The sequence below is a fragment of the Nesoenas mayeri genome (genome assembly GCF_963082525.1).
Source record: "Nesoenas mayeri genome assembly, chromosome: 1".
Lineage (NCBI taxonomy): Eukaryota > Metazoa > Chordata > Aves > Columbiformes > Columbidae > Nesoenas > Nesoenas mayeri.
The window spans coordinates 42,937,875-42,960,768 of NC_137541.1; the positions used below are offsets into that span (position 1 = coordinate 42,937,875).

A 22,894-nucleotide genomic window follows, 5' to 3' on the forward strand; every position below is an offset into this window, starting at 1 on the left:
AGCTAACACAATCAGAGGCTTTGATCACTGCTTTAATGTGGGTGTCCAAAGACAGGACTTCTGCACGATACAGCTGTAGCTCTTCCTTGCCTTTGCTCACAGATCCCAAATGTCAATTGTTATTAAAATAATCTTCTTGTATCTCCTGACTTCAAATGAACTCAAATTGAGTAAAAATGTTCTCAAGCTTTCCACTGACTTCTGTACAATCATATCATCTAGAACTAAAGGAAGAATTAGCATGGACATATCTTTTGAAGAGCTGGTTTAATATTTTTTTATTAATTCACTAGCTTGAAGGAGAAAATCCTATCCTTTTAAATCATACAAGAGAGGAAAAAAAGCCAAGGAGATAAAGTCAGGCTGAAAGCAGACACTGACTTGAGTATTCAGCTCAGCTGTCACCATGGTAAGTCTTCCCTACTCTTTAGTAGGATTTAGAAGTTTTCCAGTAAGGACAAAAAAGTCAGAGACAGGGAAACTGAGAGGGACTTCTTGCTCCTTTAAGCATTTTCAAAACCCTAATGAAATTCTGCTACCTTTGACTCAAAACTCTGGTGTTATTTGACTACATTTGTTGCAAGTTCCCTTTAATTGCAAGAATAAATCAGAAATTAAGTTAAAAATTAAGAGTCTAACAAGTTGTCATTTGTTTTGAGAGATCAGATCTGTTTCAGAAGATTTCACATGAAGGTTCTAATGTACAAGTCTCTTCAAATCAGACATTTTTACCTCAACTTCTGTTCACAGAACAAAGGAAAGAATTGTTCTGCAAGAGAACCAGAAATTGCAGCATCCAACCGCACATACTCACTTTATGAGTTCAATTACAGGATCCCAGAGAGGGCTGAAGTTAATATAAAGCATTCCCAGTAAATACCGAAGAGGCACCTAGAATGACATACAATACCATCTTGTTGAGATGTAAAAAACAATAGCTAAAGACTAACTGACCTTTTTTCCTCTCAAAGAGGAAACTTTGGTCAAATAACTTCTCCGAAGTACTACAAGTAAGCAAAGCAGGGCACACACATCATCATTACTTGTCTTATAGCTGCATAAGCCCATTTACTGTAAGCTGCACTGTGATCTGGTCACCATACCATGAATGAGCAAAAACCAGTTCAGCACAGATGATCTGGATTGCCTGCTCTCCCTCTTGAACTTCAGGGCTGCCACAGCAGCATTAGGGACCTCAGAAAGAGGAAAGTTTGCCCGGAGGAGTCTTCACTGCAGTAGGCCTAGAAGTATGTCCTCTGGACTAGCTCCTAGCTGACCTACGTGCAGTAGGACTGACCTATAACCCTTCTACACAGCAGCTTACAAGTTGAGCTAACAAAAACCCCAACAAAACAGGTACAGTAACAGCCCCAAAAACAATTTAAAAAACCCTCCCACCCAATCCATGATCATTGAGCTACAAAAACTGTGATCCTTCCATCATCTAGAAATGGAGGCCCTCTTTAAGCCCACAGCAGTGGAGAACCAACAGCCACAGGCATACCAGATTTCTACCCTGCAGCAAGATCTAGAAGCTAGGCCGGTGGCCAAGGAGATTCCTAACAACGTTCAACCATGCTGAGGGCATGGCTAGGTCGAGATTTTAAATTTGCTCAGGACTAATTTCTCCCTGGAACCATTTGTCTTCCTTTCCATGACACCGAAACCTGATTAATCTTGTTGTGGATCATTTACCTGGATATCATTGTTGCTCTACTAAATATTCAAGAGAACACAGTAGTCTCAAGGACAACAGGATCTGTGATCCCTACTAATAAGAAAGTTTTCTAAAACCTAATCTGGGAGATAATTAATTTTTTTTACGAACTCTTATTAAAATCTCTGCAATCCATGTGATGGAATAAGGATGTTATCCTGGACACAGGAATGTGACAACTGCTTTTTGACAATAGCTACTTACCTCCTGCAAAGATCCACTTGGTATTGTAGACTGTACTATGTCACATCTTAGTTTCCTCAAATGGAGAAGTTTCTCTCTGTAATCATTCACTGTTGCTGGCATAAGTTCTGCTTGAAGCAATATGGCAAATACTGGCTGGAGCTCCCCTGTGCCATCACCCTGAACAAACACGTGACATGCATTTTGTTAAGTCTTGTCTCATTGAAAGGTATTTCAACAAAACTACACAGAGTCCCAGCCATTTTGGATCACAGAACAAAGCCAAGGGACCTGTGCTAGTTTCCTCCACTTAGGGATGAAAATTCACACATTTGAAAACATCAGGAGGCAATGGGACAAAGAGAGAAAACTAGAATGTGAAAGCACAAAAGCACAGGACAGGCTCTGCCAGCCACATGCTTTGCTTCTGAAAAGTGGAAGAGTTCATGCAAAAATCAAACACAGAAGACTTTGAAATGTTACATGAAAAGTTTTAGGCCTACCTCAATCTGTGCAGGTGGATTCTCGAAATGGTTTAGAATTCGAACAGTCAATAGCCGTACCTGTCCAAGTAGAAACATATCTCAGAGGCAAGAAGGAGAACGCAGGCTACATAGGGAGACACATACACACCCACACAGAAGTTAATGTTTTGCACAGGAGGCTGATTTCACTGGGTTCCTCCTACAGCTGAGAAACAGATGAGCTCCTGTAGTTTCGCAGGCAATTCAAAATGAATTCATTAGGCTTCTGTTCCAACTCACCTCTAGGGAAGAAGCAAGCCTCGCAGGGCTAAAAGTTAACCTCTGTTAACTCATGCCCCATGGCAGCCTCTTAGAAATGGATATAGTCCTAAACAGATACTATGGGAGTAATAGCTTTACACAGTCTCATATTTCTCCTTTCAGCCTTTGTTATTTAACTCAGTTTACTTAAATTACATTGTTAAAATACAAATTTTCTTGCATGTACTCAAAAAAGCAGGTTACCTTGGAAAGGCCAGTGGAAATATTAGGATGTAACTTCTCAAACAAGTCCATTAGGTTCCCTTGGGAAAGCGGTTCCTGACAGCCACACAATGCCAACCTCGTGTAATAGAGATCAGCCAACAGCAATGCAGAGGGATCTGAAGGAAAAGTGCTAAAACAACAGTATTTTATCAGCATACAGATATCACTGCAACAATACAGATATTCAAAAATAAGGCAGTAGTGACAGTATCAGTATTAAGAGAAAATTCCACATGACTACAGACTGTGCTGGCACCAACAGGCCAGTGAAGTTAGACGTCGCCAGCACACTGGCTTGCAGTCTCAAAGGCCAATTAATTACCCACAACAGTCCAAGAGGCACGAGGTTCCTCCTTTGTGCTAATCAGGCCTGTCAAGCTGGGGCCAGCGGGCTGGACCCACACACACACACAGCTGCAGAAAGCAAACCTGCATAGGTCAGACAAGGGCTGCTGCTATTGCCCAGGTGTCCAGTCAGTGATCAACTTCAACACAAAATAAATAATCTGGGCTGAGGTGAGACACCAGGAATCCTGCCTGCCCACAGGGAAACTTCCTTCTGCTACCTAACATCTCTTGCACCAAGGAAGTTTCGCACCCCCAGCCCAGAGCTGGCAGAAAATTCCTAGGCTGGAGCTCCATGACGAGACCTCCTGCTTGATCTGGGCAAGCTGTTTCATCTCTATCGTATCTCAGACACGGACACTGCGATTTCCTAAATGAACAGGAAGTTTTGAAGCTCAAGCCACTCCAGACTTGGAGATGCTCCAGCCCAGCAGTGATGGGAGATGATAAGTTCAGTAGAATTTGCTGGAGAGAGATGAACAGTCTCCCTCAGTCCCTCCAGTCACTAAATTAGTTGTGCTAATTTTAAGTAGAAGACAGTCAAAAGAAATAAAATGGAGCATAGAAAACCTCTTCCCATTGTGGAACAAGCACACACGTGTATGTAAGGACATGGTGGAATCCCAACACCGCCAACAGACTGCAGAAGTTCAAGCTCTTGCCACAACTCAGAAGGCACCATTCCTGTCACTTTTATAATTATAATGTAATTAAGTTACTAAGTACAGTGCTCCCAGGCAAAATGAGAACCAATGCATTTGACACAATACTCTGCAGCTAAGAAAGCTTCAGTTTGCAGAGAAAAATGTAACTCAACAGGCACTACATCTACCTGAACACTAACTACCTGGTTCCCCAAGCAAACAGTGCCTACCTCACACAACTACACAAGTGAAGCAACACAATGGCCTCACAGAACGGGCAACACACAAAGAGGCACAAAGAGCCCCCACATAAAGGTAAAGTCAACACTGCTGTGCTAAGGAAAATCACGAAGGATCACAGAGCAGGCAGAGTTTACTTACGTCACCAAGCTCTTGACACGCTCCACAGGTAACAGATGGAGTATTTCAGAAGACTCCACCAGACTAAGAAGAGTACTTACAGCTTGGCAGGCCACAAATAGGCTTCCTGGAGCAGAGAGAAAACAAGAACAGCCTGTATATTTACTCAACTTCCAATGACTTGTGTTTGTATGGTGCTTGCGCACCCTTAAATGGCTGGAGTCACAGAAACAGGGTAACATATGGATCCCAGAACAGTCATGTGTATTTTCTAACCATTATCATAACCCATGAAAGAAATGCTCCTCTGGCCATCAAAGTCAGTGTCTACTCCAGCAAGCTGGCATTGAAAAGACATGAGTAGCTCCCAGTTTGCATCTGTTTCTGACACACTCATGCACACAGGGAGCAGAGATGTGGAACTAAGCACTGTTGCAGGAGTCTCAGACGGCTCTATGCTACAAATGGCACTCAGAAATTAATAAATGCTGCCCAAATTGATATGACTGCAGCAAAAGAGAAGCAAAAATACATACTGATGCTACCACACAGGTGCATATAAACTTTGGCACTGGGACAACGCACTACTGTATGAGATCTTCAAACCCATCCCATGTACTTAAAAACTGAAAATTTGTTAGTGAATGGAAGGCAGGTTTGCTGAATTTTGCTACAGCAATCATGCCTCCTTCCTAAACCTCTCAACCTCCTTTAGGGATGGAGGGTTTCCCAGAAGCACAGGAGAGCCAATGTCCTTAAAGCCAAGAAAGGGGAAGGGCAACTCCTTTCTCATGCCACTCTACAGTGAGTAAGTAGGTTGTTTTTTTTTAAAAAAAAAAAAAAAAAAAAAAAAAGATTGCCCTCTCCATCATCTCTTCCCAAGCAGAAGAAATACTGTTCCTAAATCAGGCATATAGAATAAAAGTGTGCCCCTAGGTGTGTGCTGAATCCTGCTCACCATTAACCTCTGTAAGGAGGTCCTCAAAGAGCGGAGAATAAACTGCAAGTAATGGCAGGATGAAGCTTTCTGCATCTACAGTGGGTGTATGGGCACAGGTTCCCAAAATGTAATCTGCATACCATTTGGTCATAGCATGTCACAGAGGGAGCAGAGGGCTTGGGATGTGCCTGGCACGGGCAGTGAGGAGACTAGAGTCGTAGTAGGCGGTGAAGCAATTGCGGAGATCGTGCAGCTGGAAAGAATGTCACAGGATGAAGAAAGAGTCCAGGAACCCTTGTTTGGGAGGAAAATCAAGCAAAGAAGGATTGGGCAATAGCAGGCAGGAGTGTAGGACTGAGATTGTATTTGTTTTCTCTTACGGGCAAAGGAAGAAACAGCAACATGCCCCCTGCATACACAGAGCTGGTGCAAGGCTGCTACTACTGCCACTAAAGATGAGAGCCAAGAAAAGAAAGTTTGGGTATTCTTTTTTTAGAGTAAGTCCATTATCACTAAAATAATCATGACAGCATGCAAACTCTGCAAATAGGATAGAAAAAAGGGCCAAATCTAAAAGGATCACGCTTGACAACGACTAGAGAAGGAAAAGCAACAGAGCAATTGGTGGATATATTTAGGTTTGTTAATAAAGGGATTATAAAGGGAAAAGGCCAGACTCTAGACAAGACCTTTCTAACCAACGAATGATGAACACTGAACCTGGGGCATTCCAATACTTGCCTATACATTGGCAGAAGGTCAAATACTCTGAGTAACAACTGCCCTATCCAACGCAAGCTGAGCTAAAAGATTTCATTTCTGGCCAGAGAGGGAAGAAAATCAGTGATCAGCCATGCCTGGAGGAAAGACACAGCATTTTAGAATTGGTGATGTCCCTTAGGTAAGAGATGGTAATGTCCCAAACTTTGCAGTATAGATTCAGAACAGTGTAATTTGAGCTTTGTTTTTTCTCAATTTCTTCTTTTCCTTCCCAATTATCTCTGCTCCCCACTTTGCAGAACATCTGCCACCTCATTATTATTAGCCATAGCAAATGCAGAATCATTTCCCAGGGAGTGTTCTGTCCCAAGCTTTGCTTTTCTACTTTTTCTTGAGCTGTTCAAAGAATTTGGATATAATACTCTTGCTATTCATTTTCATGCTCTGGGTCATCACAAAAACAGCTTTATATTTTTCTTACATTTCAAACAAAAGCAAATAAGCAGGAAATAAGCATTACTGACCTTTGCAGAGGCTTCCTTTGTCAATGGCTGTGAAGAGAGAGTCTATAAAACTTGTCACATGGTGCAAAATGTTTTCTTTGTCCACTGGTCTGTCCAATATAATTGGGAAGACTTTTAGCATTATGTTACACTGAGACCTACACATCTATGAAAGCTTGCTTTCACATCTATCTTGTATTAAATTACAGATAGCTCACCCCAAGTCTGAAACCAGCAGCAAACCATTTTTGCTATTTCCAATTCACAATATAAGCTGTAGCATTCATTGTACCTTCTTTCAACTATTACTTCCACGTAAGAACATAATAACTATTGAAAAAAAACTCTGTCTAGAGAGGATAGTGCTTAAAACACAGAAACTGAAACACGTCATGAAACTGGTATTCTACTCCGACTTTACTGTTGACTCATAGTGTTTCCACATAGCATTTTTTTGCCTTCTAACCCCAGTTTTCCCAAACTGGGGTTAGTATTTATCTCCCTTCCCTTAGTAAAATTATTTCTGACTGATAATGATCTAGGCAGTATTACAGAACTACACGACAACAGTACCTTAGAATATCCCTTACCTAATATGTGGTAGTACAACCAAGGCAACCCAAGGCTGTGAAAGGTCAGTGAAGTCTTCCTTCTCTGATAGATGAATTAAAGACAGTACATGATCCAACACTGGTACTTTTGCCTTTTCTCCTTGTCTTTTACTTGTTTGTTGCCTTGTATTAGAGCTAAAAATAAAACCAATTTTTTTTAGTAGCCCACCACTGCATATCAGAGATTGTTCCTTTTCCTCTCATGCCATTCAAAATCATGTTTGCTACTTCTAGCAAAAAGGACTTGGACAACCCAAGGGATTTAATGTCCTCCATAGCACCCAAAATCATCTAGTTGTGCTGTGGAGCACAAAACACAGCCCACAAGTAATCTCAGGTATTTATTTCAAGTTCAAATAATATTTCTAGAGGGAAAGACACCAGTTCTCAGTTGGACACCCTTGCAACTAGGGAATGTGGCCTCTAGAAGCACCTGAGAGTCGTCTCTGTGATTATTGTTAATAAACTATGATCACACTGACATAGACTAATGGATGACAGAAAACAACCAGTAAGGTAAAAGTTTGGGGACTTAAAAGGAATCACAAGTTGAGCCCAAATTAACAAGCCTATCTGCAGGCAGAAAGGTTTGACAGCATGCTGGAACATATGAACAAGAGTATTTCACACCCCATGGACAGCAATCTTTTCATTCCACCTCATGCTTGCTTGCAAGATCACAGTTAGATGACTGCATAGGCTCCACCCTTCAAGAAATAGAGAAGCTAACAAAAGGACAGCATCAATAGTCAAGGTTTAAGAAACAAAATGTATGAGATAAACCTCAAGTAATAAGGATTGTTGGTCCAAAGAAAAAAAAATATTTCAGATGTTTCTGATGATCAAAGACTGATACTTGTAAAAGCTGGATGCAAAGAGTAAGAAATAATCTGCTCTTTATCTTCCCTTCACATAAGATAACCAGCAATGGATTTAAACTGCAGCAAAGGAAGTTTAGTTCACAAACTGAGGACCGGGAAACAAACAAATAAACAAACAAACCCCAGACACCTGTGTAACCATAAAGACAGCAAAGTACTGGAACAGACTGCCAGGGGCAGCTTGGGAACTTCCAGAATTGGAATATTTAATAACAATTTGGTCAGATGTCTTTCAAGACTGGTTCAGGACTTGCTATTTCCATCCTCCACAGGAGATGGGGTATGCAACTCTTTGAGATGTCTCCCAGCCCTAACCTCTACCACTGACATTTCAGGAGCCCAAAAAATACCCAAGTAAGACCAAGGTCCTCTCAGCTATTGTACTCCACACCACTGAAAATCCAGAGAGATCAACAGACAAAGAAAACAAGGGAAGAAAAAAAAAAATATTATTTTGACTCAAACTTCTCTTTCCTAAACCTTCACTCTATTAAATAAAAATAGGAAAAAGTCACAGAGTGGATTGCTTTTATTCAAGATAAAACCTTGCATAAAAGGCAATGCAAGCCACCACTCTGCAGGTTAAAGTTTTGAATTATCTGAGCTAGAGTGATTAGAACAATCAGGATCAGTAGATTAGCAATGGTCATTCTGTGCTTGATGATGGTTACTCCAAATCTTTCTCAAGAAGCTCCAGTGGGAAAGCAACCACTTCAAGTAACAAAGCCAGCTTTGCAACCAGAAGCAGTCAAGCTGTGCCACCACAGTGCTATATCTGGATTAATTTACATGCCCTTTGGTACCAAGCTCTGCTCTATGGTAAGAGCATTGTAGGGCTGACAAAAAAGCTCCTGCACAAGACATGCGCACACAAGGAAGAGAGACGGGGCACAGTCCGGAGATTTGTAATGAGGAGAGCCTGGACTGTAGCACTCACTACAAAGACTAACTGCCCAAGGATGCAGCACGCACCTTGGTGTAACAAATCCTCAGCACTTGCTAGTCTTTTTATATCAGTGATAAGCTTTCCAGGGCAGTATCTCTTCTCAGATTATCTTGGAAAGAAAATTAGGATCCTACCATATCACTTGGTTGCAAATCTGCCAGAAACGTTGCCATTTACACAACCCTGGGGCGTAACTTTTAGGTAGCTCTGCACTGCCCTCAGGCCTGCAGCCACCAAGACATATCCAGTGTTCACTAAACTTGAGAAGCCTCACCTGACAGACGCTTCAGTGAAAATGAGAGGATACTTTTCAAATGCCATTGAACCAGTGGTAGGAGGCTCTGCTTTCACCAGAATGAGTTTAGCCAGAATTGCCATGGCCTCATCCTTTGCGAGGGTATCTGTGTCAGAGAAGCAATGCTCAATGTATTCTAGAAAGCACGGAAGAAAATGCTGAAGGGAGAAAAAAAAAATTAAAAAAAAATCAAGGATTGATAAAGTATTTAATCATTATAAAATCCAGACAAAACACATAACACCAGCCACAGAGGAATCCAAACACTCACAAAAGAGCCAGCAAAACACCAGTCTTATCAGTCCTGGTGGCCCAAATCACCCCCACACAGCCATCCTCTTACTCCAGCAGGGACAGTGATTTGACGTAAAAACTCAAGTTTGCTCCAAATCTAGTCTCATCAGGACATTCAAGATCCCTGACTTTACTTTCACCTCTCACTCTGTTTCATTAATTTGATTCCTCCCAGACTAACAGTTCTAGGCCTGACCTATCAGACATCCTTTATTCTTCTCTTCATTTCTACTGACCTTCTCCAGGACTTCTCTCCATCCCATTCATAACAAGCCCACCCTTTTAATTGCCAACAGACAAGCTTCTTTTTGTGAGCAGAGATACCTGTGACCTTCTCCAACCCTGAGCACCATTACAAAACTTCAACACAATGGTATAAGTAACCTCTCACTCTTAGCACATCATGCTGGAAGTTTAAATAAATATCATGTCAATGCACAAAAAAAATGCTTCGGCATATAAGGCAGGTAAATATACTAGGGATTTCCCAGTTCTTCCCTTTGGCAACAAAAAAACAAACCAAACCAAACAAAACACCAATCAACCAACCAACAACCAACCAACCAACAGCACAAAAACCCCAAACACAAAACTGCATGAAAGCTTCCACCTACCCTCTCAAATTGCTTCATTGTGAACATTGCTTCAGAGAAGTCCAAAAGAAGGCTCCGTTCAAATCCACTTGCAAATACCTGCAAGATGCAAATCAAAAGTTGACAGGAACACATTAGCAAGAGACATTTCATAGTCAACTCTCCATTACCCATGGGACATTTTTTCCGGTTTATGAATCAACCGTGCTTTGAGCTCTGAGACACCCAGCCTGGCTCTCTGTTCACAGCCAGCAGGGCTCGTTAGTCCAGGCACACACAGCAATACCATTTCCAGTGACAATTCGGGTGCAGAAAAGCACAGCTTTTTCAACAAACCCTGCTGGATCCAAGCTGGCTCTGTGCAAAGACAGTTTAGGTATCTCTTTAGTGCGATGTAGAAAATGTGACCTGAAAGTTCTAGGACTGCAGCACAGACACACCAATCAGTAGGAAAAAGCTTAAGCCCAAAAGATCTTTCAACTCAGCATTTTTCCTGTGTAGAGGGCTGCATAAGATTACCACCTTATGGGCATAGCCAACCTCTGTGCTTCTGAAAGACCAAGAACAGTCCTTTGAGATACCCAGGATCAGTGTTTCTCAAAGCCATGATGTGCAACACCCAGATCTCCCTTTCCCAGACCCTTCAGAAGACAAGAATAGTTTTAAGCCTCCTTCAGTTTAACACAAGCACCACACAAATATTGTCAAATGTTTCAAGGACCATATCTCCTGAGCAAAAGTGGACTCTTGCCACATGCAGAATCAATCTTAGTTCAACACAAGCCAACAGTGAAGACCAGGTGAAATTTGATCTTTTTTAAACAATCACAGCAGCCTTGTTTTGCCATTGTAAATCATATTTTCTTTTGAATATTTTTATATACACTGTAAGATTATGGTCCACATGGTAAACTGCAAAACTATAATATACAGTAACAGGAAAACTGAAGAAGCAGACTCCGTAGTAGCATCTCCTACCAATCTTTGCACCACTGCTTTTGACAGGACTGTATGCAACTAATCCTGTCAACGCTTCAGAAGCAACAGTAGTACTGAAATACACCCACCTGTGTACTTCCTAAATCAAACTACACTTGCCTGAACCCTGTTCATGAGGCTACGACATGCTGACTAAATGTCTGGCAGCTTGGTGAAAAATCTATTTTTTTCACTAAATCCAACTTACTGACCTGCTTTATAATTTAAAGCAGGACATGTCTCTTCTTTTCTTCCCTCACTTCTCTAAAGATGCTGTAGGTGTTTGAATCAGAGCCTGGTTTTCATGGTAAAGATGTCTGCCACAATGACACTGCTACATTGACAGTGTGCGTGAGGCTGTCAAGGAGTCCCAAGACCATAGCAGACATTATTTAAGGCACTGGGCAGCTTCTCCCTTATTTGTGCAAAAAGGCTAACAGGAACCTTATCATCTACTTCCTAGCCTGAAGTTGAATGTCCTGAAATCAGCCTACTCTAGGAAACTTGAATTCTGGGATTTCTGCTACAAGCAGCAGTTGTTGTTACCTTATCAATAGCTTCCTTGGTCAAAGCATCAGTCAAGAAAACATTCTCAGCCAGCAGCAATGCAGAAATGGTGTTCAGCAGGGTCTTGCAGCAAGATGACGAGAGATCTGGTGTTTGTAACATTTTTATCAAAATCTGAAATGAAAGAGACGATGTCTATCTATGAAGGTAGTGACTGTCTGGTCTGAATGACCTGGACAGTGTCTGGAGCAGGAGTGCATGGTGTTCTAAGCTTCAGCCCACAGAAAAGGATCCTAATAGTTCTGCTAAAGTTTGAAAGCGCTCAACTTACAGGTGAACCCAAGGGTGTCAAACATATGTGAATGTGGCAGAATTCCTCTACCGTTTATATGGTGTTCGAGGTCTCCACAGTGGCAGTTGCTGCAGCTCAGCACAGTCTCCAGCAGAAGCAGCCTAATTTTCCCCTTGCTCATTTAAAAGAGCATTACAGTAGAGGAAAATTTTCATGGGATTACAGAGGTAGCAATACTCCAAATGTATTTTTTCACTCAACTCAAATGGCAAGCCCACTGATGCATCAGAAATTTATGAGTGCTTCAGCTGTCCACATGTCTTCCATATTCAAGTGATACTTCTCTGGCACATCAGGCAAAGTCTGACCTACCTGACAGACATCTTCAGGCACTGAGACTTTGGATCCATTTGCATATTCCACTAGGATCAGATAAGCTTGCAGAATCCTTTCTATCTGCTCCGAAGCCATGCAGCAGTTGGCCTTAGTTATTTTCCTCTGCAAGTCTAAGAGTGACTCCTGTTAAAAAAAAAAAAAGCAATCAGACTCCGTTCTACTTACTGCTATTTGAAAGGTATTCTAAAGAATCAGCATCTCATCTGTCCAAACTACTGTTGACTCTCTTGTCCATGTTCAACAAACTAAATCTTGCAGAAACACTACGTGATTCCCTTCATGTAAAATCACACATGCTGGACTCCTTGGAGAGAAACACAAATACTCCTAATATGAGGGTCTTCTGAAAGGCCAACACAAGATACACAAAATAGGAAAGAGGAAGAGAAAAAAAATCCTTGGCCCCAGACCCACAATGGTATGGAAGTACCCAGCTCCCACTGGAATTATCAGAACTTTTACACTTTATGCCTCATTATGCTAATGTGGATACTGATAAGCTACTCATTATCTACATTACACAGACAATGGAGCTGCTCCGGATCACTCCTGTTAGTGTCCCTTTCTGTCCAGAGGATATAAACGCCCATCCTTGATCCTACAGATTGAACCCAATTTAAAGAGCTATCATAGACTACAAGAATATTTCCCCCTGAGAAAGATATCCCACGCACATCCACTGGTACCCAGGGTAAAAAAACAAGTCTCATTAAAAATAAAGGCAATTATGTCACCAATTTCAAGACTTCATCACAACTGCAGATGCTAAGTGACTCAGATCCCAAGGATACAAACAATTCTGTAGCTAATGGTAGTCAGGCAATAACTGCTGTCATATTGGGTGAGGTAGGATGAACAAGATGAGATTTTGTGGGAAACTATGGATACCCACAGGGAGGGAGTTTCAAGAAGGAACAAATACAACTATTTACCCATGCTGGAAGGATTACCCTAAAGTTCAGGTTTTCTTAATGTTGCCATTTCACCCATCTGAGGAGCACAACTGACACCATTGTCCATTGCAAGAGGTTTTGATCCCCCTTAGCAAATCCCAGTTGCTGGTAAAAACATCTAAATGTTGATCAGGTAAGTAAAAAACACTTGCCAGACCCTTGCTCATCATTCCACATCACTGTGACCCGACAGAGCACAGCCCATGGGCACTCAGCAGTGCTCCCTCAAACCTCAGTGTAACCCTTGAGCAGCAACATAGGAACATCCTGACTGATAACACTCTATGATTTTGAGTACTTGTCTCTGAGGCTTAAACTTGGCTTTCCAGATCAGCCCAGGTCTTTGCTGTAAAGAGCGCTGCAGGGCAAAAAGCTTCCCCTTTAGTGTGACAAAGCAGTTTTGGAACCACCAGTATACCTAGTTCAGCAATATAAACCAAGCCCAAGCATTCCCACCCCAGCAAGGGGTCAGTGATGTCTGCAAAGGCAGATCCTACAAAGCCCCTTTGCCCAGCCATGGGACTGAGCTCCAAGTCTCACACACAGCAGTTCCCTTCTCACTCACAGCACAGCCACCAGGGTCACTCTGAACTTAAAGCAGAAGAGTGGGATTTTTCCTCTGCACATAACACTCTGGTTAATGTTTCCAAAGCAGAAAAAAAAAAAAACAGTTCTGTTCCAATAAAACACAAATACTTTTCTTTATAAATGCACAGTGGATTTTTTGGTCTCTCATGAAGAAAAAGGAAAAAAAAAAAAACAGCGTACCTCTAGGCACTTGAAGACAACATCAAAATGCTCCCTATGGATATGCAGTACAGCCGATCTGATCATCCGCTCAAAGGCTTCTCCTACAGCTACCCATGGTAGTTCAATTTCTTCTTCAGTAACAGGCCCCAGCTTCAACAGAATTAACTTCAGAGCCTGCACAGGAAGAGAGCACATCATATCCTTATACTTAGAAAACAAATCTAGCAATCCTAAAATTAGTTAGTGCAATACACTGCTAAAATATTCCAGTGATCTCAATTCTTTCTAGAACGACTGCAGGGAGAAAAAAAAAGGCTATCACTTAAAATCTGAAATATCAGCAAGTAGTATTATTTTAACATATCGGAATACTGCACAGGAATTGCTAAAAACAACCTTCCTATCTCAAAGAGTATTCTTAGAAGGCATTTTTTCAGATTCTGTTAAGCAATGAACAGCATGCTTATCACCAAGGGTCCACTGAGTTGAACAAGACAACACTCAGTGGTTTCACTGAGCGCTGCCTAAGGCTCTGTTAGAGCAACATCTAAACCAGCAATCTTTTCTTGTCTTTACCGTCTCTGCACAAGAGTGGAACATGTTTCGAACACCCTTGCACATTTCAAAAAGTAGCTGTCCTACACCTTCCACCTTCCCAGGGTGCTCCCCCAAGTCACGGAGCATTAAATTGAAGATCGCGTTTTTATCAGAAACCTACAAAACGTAAGGAGAAAAAGAAAAGTTATCTTCTATTCAGAGCCACCAGATGGACAGAAGCAGTTAAACAGATCCACATCACCACATTACTCTCCTAGTCCTGCCTTCCCACAACAGTTCAAACTTATTATTTCTGCAACCACACGAGGAAATGGAAAGGAGAAAATTATCAGCTATTCAGTCACTGCAGCCCCCCACCCCAAGACGTACATAGGCCTACTGAGGCCACTGCAGCTGAAATACATGGGTTTGATTATTCTCATAACTTTAGAGCTAAACATGTGCAAAAATGCACCATTAAATTGGTCCCAACTGAAACACAAAGGCCACTGCACTGGTGCAAAAGAGATGTGCATCATCTGAACACAGAATCCAGTCATCCAAAACTACAACCACACTTGGGAATACTGCAAGGACTTCTGGCCAAATCATTTAAAACCCTCAATTTCTCAGGATTTGAAGGTTCAGCAAGTTTTGAAAACAACTAATCAAACACGTGTGCTTTACTAAGGTCTCTCAACTTAGGACAAAAATTAGGATACTCAAACTTGCTAGCCAGTCTCAGGAATCCTGGCTTTTGTATATTTTGACTAAATAAAACGCAACAACTTCCACTCCCTTTCCCACTCCCATGAAAGGCTGCTCCCTGATCTTGATTGATCTGCTGGGGAACATTATATACTCTGACCTTCAGGAGTACAAAAAAGTTGTCACAAGAATTTCAGTTCTACAAAGGCCTTAAAGCACTAGTGAAAAAGCCAGTGAGCAAATGTGCACTTCAAATTATAGCCTCCCTTTTGCAAGATTACCATACCAACGACAAACATTTGGTTTAAAAAACAGAGAGAGCTAAGGCCTCTGTTTGCCACTGCTGATATGATGTTCATGACATTCTTAGTAAAACACTCACTAAAAATGACAGCTCAGGACATGCTGAATGCCAGTTCAGGCCTTGTTAACCCTTCTTTGGAAAAAAAACAATATTATACATTGAAGCCAAGAGCCACCACAGAATGGAGACATTGTCAAAGTACAAACACCTCACTTACCTTTCTCAGTAGAAAGACAAAACTTTCAGCAGCAAAGTTTCTGATGTGAAGCTTGTGGTGAGCCAGCAGGGTGCTGTACAGGCTACAAAGACACAAAATAATCCACTGTCTTAATGGCAACGCAAGTTTTAAAACGGATTGGTGACAATTCTTATGTTTTCAGTTTACATGACTTCTTTCTACAAACACTAAGAATCTGTCCTCCTAGAGAGAGCAAATACCTTCCTCAACTTGATTCCTTCCCACTCTCCTTGGATAAAGAAGAAAGCTTTGCAAAGAAGGTGGAACGACAATGCCAAAAAAATTAAGTCGCATTCAGGAGCACCTCTAAAATATCTGGATCCGCACAGATTCAACTGCAGCACCAAGATTTTTCAATACATGTACTTGGCAGCAGAAAGTGAAACCAAAGTTGATTTGATAAGCCAGACTTGTTTTTCTCCTTGAGCCAACAGGATCTCCTGTGCACTTAAAAGTTTCTAAAGATACAATTTACAGGGATGATAAATATCTGCAATTCTCTGTTAAGTATCAGTAACAGTTGCAGGTGGCTCAGCACATGTTCAGTGCAGAGCAAGTTTGTGACTCAGATTCACAGTCAAGCAGATGTTTTTTCCAATATGCTTGACAGCTTTTGCTGGGTTGGGGAGGAAATCTGTAACCCCTTGTTAGTTCCATCTGTTCCAATCTGAAAATAGGAGGAAACAACTGGACCCACCCTTGCACATTTCAAAAAGTAGCTGTCCTACACCTTCCACCTTCCCAGGGTGCTCCCCCAAGTCACGGAGCATTAAATTGAAGATCGCGTTTTTATCAGAAACCTACAAAAAGAAGAGCTGTGTTACCACAGCACTTCAAGACTGAACAAGTCATACTGGGTCAGGCCACGGGTCCACCCAGCCCAGTATTCAATCTACAGCAGCCGCCAGAAGGAGACACCTGGTAAAGGTTTAAAAAGAGGGCGAGGGCTTGCAAAAATCAGCATTCAACCGCCTGCAGCTCAGAGACTCCCCAAGAAAGTGGTGGCTCCTATGCATTTGGTAACTCACTCCAACTTGGCCAGTTTCCTTTCGAACCTGTGCCAGCCTTCCACATCCACAGCATCCCGTGGCAAGGAGTTTCAAAGCATACAAACGTGTGCACACCTCACCTGCTCTCTCACATAACAGACAAGAAGAAGGAGAAAAAAAAAAAAAAAAGGAGAAAACACTCGGAAAGGAGCAATTAAAGACTCAAAGGAATCCATTCAATGTCATGAGTCTAGGTGGCTGCAACTGGGAAAGACAGAAATGATACAATCATAACTGGAGTATTTGACAGATAATTAAGAGACCTGTGTTGAATTTAGACTTGGACACGGGTTTCCAAGAAGACTGACAATCCAGTGTCTTTCTGAGCTTTGGTTACCCAGCTGAGGTGGATGCTTCCTCTCCTATCCCCACAGGAGAAAAGGGGACTGAATGCCCAAATCTACAGCTCAACCCACATCCCTTCTCAGTGGCTCATGAAAGTCAGCAGGATGTCAAATGAGCTGCCTATGACAACAAGGCTCAGAGTCTTTCAGCAGGGAAAGCATGCTGACAAGTACACTGAAGGATTTTGATATGTACTTGTATGGCATTTACATTTCATACAATCATTGTGGTTGGAAAAGATCTTTAAGATGGTCATGTTCAACTATTAACCTTGCACTGTCAAGTCCATCTCCAAACCATGTCTCTAAGAACCTCATCTACGTGTCTTCTAAACACCTCCAGGGAAGGAGACTTCCCTGGGCAGCCTGTTCCAGTGCCTGATAACCCTTTCTGTGAAGAAATTTTTCCAATATTCAATCTAAACCTCCCCTGGTGCAACTTTAGGCCATTTCCTCTTGTCCTATCACTTGTTACCTGACAAAAGAGACTGACACCCACCTTGCTACAACCTCCTTTCAGGTAGTTGTAGAGAGTAATAAGGTCTCCCCTCAGCCTCCTCTTCTCCAGGTTAAATATTATAACCCCAGTTCCCTCAGCCGACTCTATAGCATCTAATAACTGCTAATCAATACAGATATTAAACACAGCTTTTACCTGTATATGTTGTGTATGTCCTTCACCATCAACCTCCACAAGTACTTGTAGAGATAGGAAAGAGAGGTAAAAGCCCATTCCAGCAGCTCTGTGTCCTGTGTATCCAGTAACTTGGTGATGGCCAGGAAAAAGTCATGAAAGTGAGGATAGAAATCAGCCTGAAGATCTCGAGCCAACTGCACCACTAGACTGTGTTTCAGAAAATACACCTGTGTTAGTGCATTTCAAAAACAAACCAATAAAAACCCAGTCAAACAGTGCATAATCCAGTCTTTCCTATCTTTGGAAAGAAAGACTTCTCACTTTTATTTAAATATCACCTATTTGGCAGCTGTGCATGGCAAGAATCTTAAGATTTTTTTTTTTTAATCAAGCAGATAACTGTAAACAAGGAGACATAAATGATTAACAACAAGCAAAGCACATTAATACTCTGTCTGACACTCAGTAAGCACTCAGGCTAATTTGCTTGCTTTGTCATAGTTTGTTTTTTTTAAAGACTTAGAACCATAAAGCTCTATCACAGAAATACAAACACTTTTGGCATCTCATTGCTCTGTTTTCATCAGGTACAATAAAGAAAAAGACCACTCAGTACAAGATTCATGCTTACTTATAATACAATCAAGACTCTATGCTTTGTCACCATACACTTACTCTAATAGAGGCTGATAAGCAAGACTGCCTTTAACTTGCAAATGTGTCTTCAAGCTCTGCACAATGGCACTCTGATAGTAAACCAGCTGGTTGAAGGATTGGCATTTGTTGGCCACTTCATTGAAGAACTGCACTGTTTGAAGCACAAAAGAGAAACTCTGAAAACTACTCAAGTTCCTGGTAAACGTGTGGGATATTAATAATAGCTCCCCAGAGCCCAATCCAAAAAACAGTCAAAAGAAAATGTCCCGTTGGGCTCTGGATGCAGAAGGCATATTTTAACAGTTTGAGGAAAGCAGAAAACATTTAAGAAAAATGACGTACCAAAATGCTGAGTGAGGTTCAGTTCCCTCCATTTCCGCAGTCCTTCAAAAAAGTAGGTTTCAACCTCCTGTCAAAACAAAGATAAAATAACAGCTACCAACTTTAATTAATTTAGCCAGCAAAGATGAGAGGTTCAAATGAAGAGAACAATCAAGTGCCTTAAATATTTTAATATTTTGAGAAATCTTGGTGACTTCATTTCAAAAGGTGTATGGAATGTTATGGAAAATAAGACCTTTCTATATTCAAAATACATTTGAAAACATTTTCTGGTACAGGATTTGTTTACGTGATTGCTTTTTAGACCTCTGTTGATGAAGAGAAGCTGCCAAATTCATCTATGATTAAGTTACAGAAGATGTACCCATCATTAACCAATTGACATGATAAATGCTTTCTGACCACCTGCAAAACAAGGTGATATTTTTCAAGTTTTAGATCCTTCTGCATGACAGGAGGGAGACAGAAGATTAAGTGATACATTGTTTAGAAGCAGAGTGCTTAGTTTATATTTAACTAATAATTAATAGATGTATTGTAAGTAAGAAACTAAACAATTATAACCAACATCATCAATTATTTTATAGTATAGATGTATTGTATGTCAAAATTTTCAAAATTATAATGCATATGTAGTAATTATGTGAATATAAGCAACACAAGAGCACCCAGTCTTTGGAGCACTTATGAAGGATGATCCCCAGTCCTGATAAAATAAAAGAATGTCACTTAATAGTAAAATTGACTCTGCTGTTAAGTTTATTTCTCCATTTCATTGACTGGCCTGGATAATCTAAGATGCTGAGCCACAGCCCACCCAGCACAAAAGCTCTGAGATTTCTTTTGGCATCCTCACAGCTATTGAGTGTGAAGTTCAGAAGAACAATCCAGCAGGCCAGAAAGTAATAACCTGCAAAGCACTATAATCACAATTATGATCTATATAACACATTTAAATGACCCTTCTTTATGATCTATAAAGACACATGCTCATGCTTTACACACATGCTGAGTATTGCAACTACTCAGCATCCAAAAGTCTTTGCAGGTCTGGACTTTGGATTGCTGATCACCATAGCAGCGTCTTCCACGCTCAGAAACACCCACAGGGCCACCAGCTGCAGGATGACACTGTCAAAGAGCCTCTATGGCAATACTGCAAAGCAGGTCAAAATGTAAAGGGCAAAAAAGCACGAAATGAGGCTTCAGGAAACGCAACTCTTGCAGGAGCTTCTTTCCAATTTCCTCCTGAATAAATTTCTTAAGTGAACCTTTCAGGGGGTGTATCTAGTTGTGATGCTGTATCGAGCTCTGGAGGCCTCAGCACAGGAAAGACATGGACCTGTTAGAGAAGGTCCAGAAGAGGCCACCAAGATGATCAGAGGGCTGGAACACCTCTCCTATGAAGATAGGCTGAGAGAGCTGGGATTGTTCAGCCTGAAGAAGGGAAGGCTCCAGCAAGACCTTATTTCAGCCTTTTAGTACTTAAAAGGGGCCTATAAGAAAGATGGGGACAGACTTTTTAGAAGGGCTTGTTATGACAAGACAAAGTGTAATGTTTCTTAACTAAAAGAGGGGAGATTCAGGCTGGACATGAGGAAGAAATTTTTTGCAATGAGGGTGGTGAAACACAGGTTGCCCAGAGAGGTGGTAGATGCCGCATCCCTGAAACATTCCAGGCCAGGCTGGATGGGGCTCTGAGCAACCTGATCTAGTTGAAGATGTCCCTGCTCATTGCAGGGGGTTGGACTAGATGAGCTTTGAAAGTCCCTTCCAACCAAACTATTCTGTGATTCTATGCGATTTCAGGAAATGACCACAACTGCTGTTCTCACCTCAGCATAGCTTCCAGTTCTGTCAATCCGATGAATAATATCGATATTAACATTGCTTAAGCGCTCCGAAAAGGTAAGAAACTGCAAAATAAAAGGACAAACATGTTTCTCCTTTAATTCTGAGAATGGCCCTTCTATAATAAGACACTCTTAATTGTACCTGCACTGCAAACAGAAACCCCCTCTCTAAAGATGGGCTACCAGACAGTACCTGGTGATCTGTAAGCAGTCCTACCAGAATTTTAAAGAAAAAAAAATGCTTAAAATGCCCAGCAGCAGGATCACCCCCCACACACTCTGCACCCCACAGGTCTCCACAACACGGTGAGAGATGAAATAAACCTGACTGGATCTCAACGAGCTGCCTTTCCTGGAACACCGCCCAGGTTAATACCCAAATCGCATGTAATTTTTTCATTACATTGTGTCAGTTTCCTACACTAAGGCTGTGGTGTCCCTGCTGGTGACACAGCCGGTGCCTCGGTTCACGGGGGTGACACAGAGCGCCGGGGAGAGACCGCGCTTCGGGGCGGGGGGCTCGGCCACGACCCCCTCACCGCGGCGCCGAGCTCGGCTCGGCCCGGCTCCCCGTCCTGCCACCCTCACACCGCAGCACCTCTCCGGCAGCCGGGGGCTGCCACTGAACTAATATCAGCGACAAAAACCGAAAGACGCGGCCACCCGGGCAGGCGCTCACCCGGTGCGTGTTCCCCGACTTGTGGGCTGAGGACTTGCTCTTCATGGCGGCGGGGGGCGGCCCGGGCCCCGCAGAGCGGCGCAGCCCCACACCTGCAGCCACACGTGCGGCACTAGGCGCCGGGCGCCGCCATGCCGGCCGCGGGATGCCGGGAAGAGGAGGCGGGCTCACCGGCGGAAGGGGCGGGCGGCGCTGGGGGCTGTGCTGTCCGGGACCTGGAGTTAGTCGGGGTCTGAGGTTGGGTGGTGTGGTGTCGGTTTTCGTCGTACCTTGTCGGTGAGCGGCAGAGCAGCCCACCTCCGTCTCTGCGCCCCGGTGGCTGGGACACCTCTGTGGCGGAGAGAGGCCCCAGCGGTGCCTGAGGAGGAGAAATGAGAACTAAGGAGAAAACCTGATGGGGGAGAGCGCAGCATTGCTGTTTCGGCCTGGAATGGCCATGGCCTAGCTCCTACAACTGATGTTAGTGCAGAATTTTGTCCAGACCTCAAGAAAGAAAGAAAGAAAGAAAGAAAAAAAAGCCGATCCCTGACAAAGTACACGCAAGCTAGACCCCCACTGTTGTAGGAAAATAGGAAATTTTGATTTTTGGCCTGTATCAGTGTTATAAGCTGTGCTGCTAAAGCTGCAAGCCTCAGCTTGTCCCCTGTATAGCCCTTGCCCAGAACCACGAGCCTGGTTACCTTATGCTTGCTTTGTACCCTTAGACATTGATAAATGCTATTCTTAGGTTTGCTGATTTCTGTACTAGACTGATGAACTATGATGATAACAAATGAGACAGGTAGAACTTCAAAGCTAGCCCTGCAACCGAAGGACTTTTCGTTCGGTACTTGCCAAGTGGAACATGAAGAAAGAAGTGAAACCTGCAGACCACTGCGACGGAAGGAACCTGAAGACATTGACAGTGATAAATTTTGCTTAGTTGCATAATGCCTGTTAGAACCCTATATAATGACTAGCTGTATTGCTGTATGATTGTCACTCTCTGAGGAGGTGATCCAACCCTGCTGTTCCTGCGAATCTTCTACAATAAATACTGCTCAGAGTAACCCACGAGAGTTCGAGTCTCTCTCCAGCGCCTTCCTAATAACCTTTTTCACCCACACAAGAGCAAATGATTATAGACTGATTGTCGTTCACTGCTGTGTTGTCAGCAGCACCAGGGCCTGCAGGAGCTTCTGCCAGTGGCTGCAGTTGTGGGAGGTGGAGAGTGTGTGCTGGGGGATGGGAGGTGACCAGAAGCTGGATGAAGGTTTGGTTTGGTTTGGGCAGGTGCAGCACTGGACAGCCCAGATCCACACTCTGCACTGGTGCGGCCTCACCTGGAGCACTGTGGGCAGGTCTGGGTGCCGCAGCATGGAAAGGATATAAAGCTGCTGCACAGTGTCCAGAGGAGGGCTGCGAAGTTGGTGAAGGGTTTGGAGAGGAAGCTGTATGAGGAGCAGCTGAAGTCACTTGGTTTGTTTGGCGTGGAGACTGAGAGGAGACCTCATGGCAGCTACAGCTTCCTCACAAAGGGAGGAGAAAGGACAGCTGCTGATCTCTTTGGCGAGCAAAGATAGGACCAAAGGGAATGTCAGGAAGATGTGCCAGGCGAGGTTTATGTTGGACATTAGGGAAAGGTTCTT

General features: G+C 42.7%; 1 protein-coding gene across 1 annotated transcript in view; it reads right to left on the reverse strand.

The window, feature by feature from the left end:
• Positions 1–21,311, reverse strand: part of UTP20 (UTP20 small subunit processome component) — a gene marked incomplete at both ends in the record, with an annotated part of 66,060 nt that extends 44,749 nt beyond the window's left edge. The window contains 19 exons of the mRNA XM_080363563.1: positions 815–891; positions 1,922–2,080; positions 2,404–2,463; positions 2,890–3,040; positions 4,281–4,382; positions 6,440–6,532; positions 7,013–7,168; positions 9,135–9,313; positions 10,064–10,141; positions 11,567–11,701; positions 12,192–12,338; positions 13,937–14,092; positions 14,495–14,632; positions 15,685–15,766; positions 17,754–17,942; positions 18,411–18,543; positions 18,735–18,801; positions 20,570–20,650; positions 21,267–21,311. Of these exons, the coding sequence (XP_080219689.1) occupies positions 815–891; positions 1,922–2,080; positions 2,404–2,463; positions 2,890–3,040; positions 4,281–4,382; positions 6,440–6,532; positions 7,013–7,168; positions 9,135–9,313; positions 10,064–10,141; positions 11,567–11,701; positions 12,192–12,338; positions 13,937–14,092; positions 14,495–14,632; positions 15,685–15,766; positions 17,754–17,942; positions 18,411–18,543; positions 18,735–18,801; positions 20,570–20,650; positions 21,267–21,311 (2,228 nt within the window). The remainder of the gene's footprint in view (positions 1–814; positions 892–1,921; positions 2,081–2,403; positions 2,464–2,889; positions 3,041–4,280; positions 4,383–6,439; positions 6,533–7,012; positions 7,169–9,134; positions 9,314–10,063; positions 10,142–11,566; positions 11,702–12,191; positions 12,339–13,936; positions 14,093–14,494; positions 14,633–15,684; positions 15,767–17,753; positions 17,943–18,410; positions 18,544–18,734; positions 18,802–20,569; positions 20,651–21,266) is intronic.
• Positions 21,312–22,894: the final 1,583 nt, after the last annotated feature.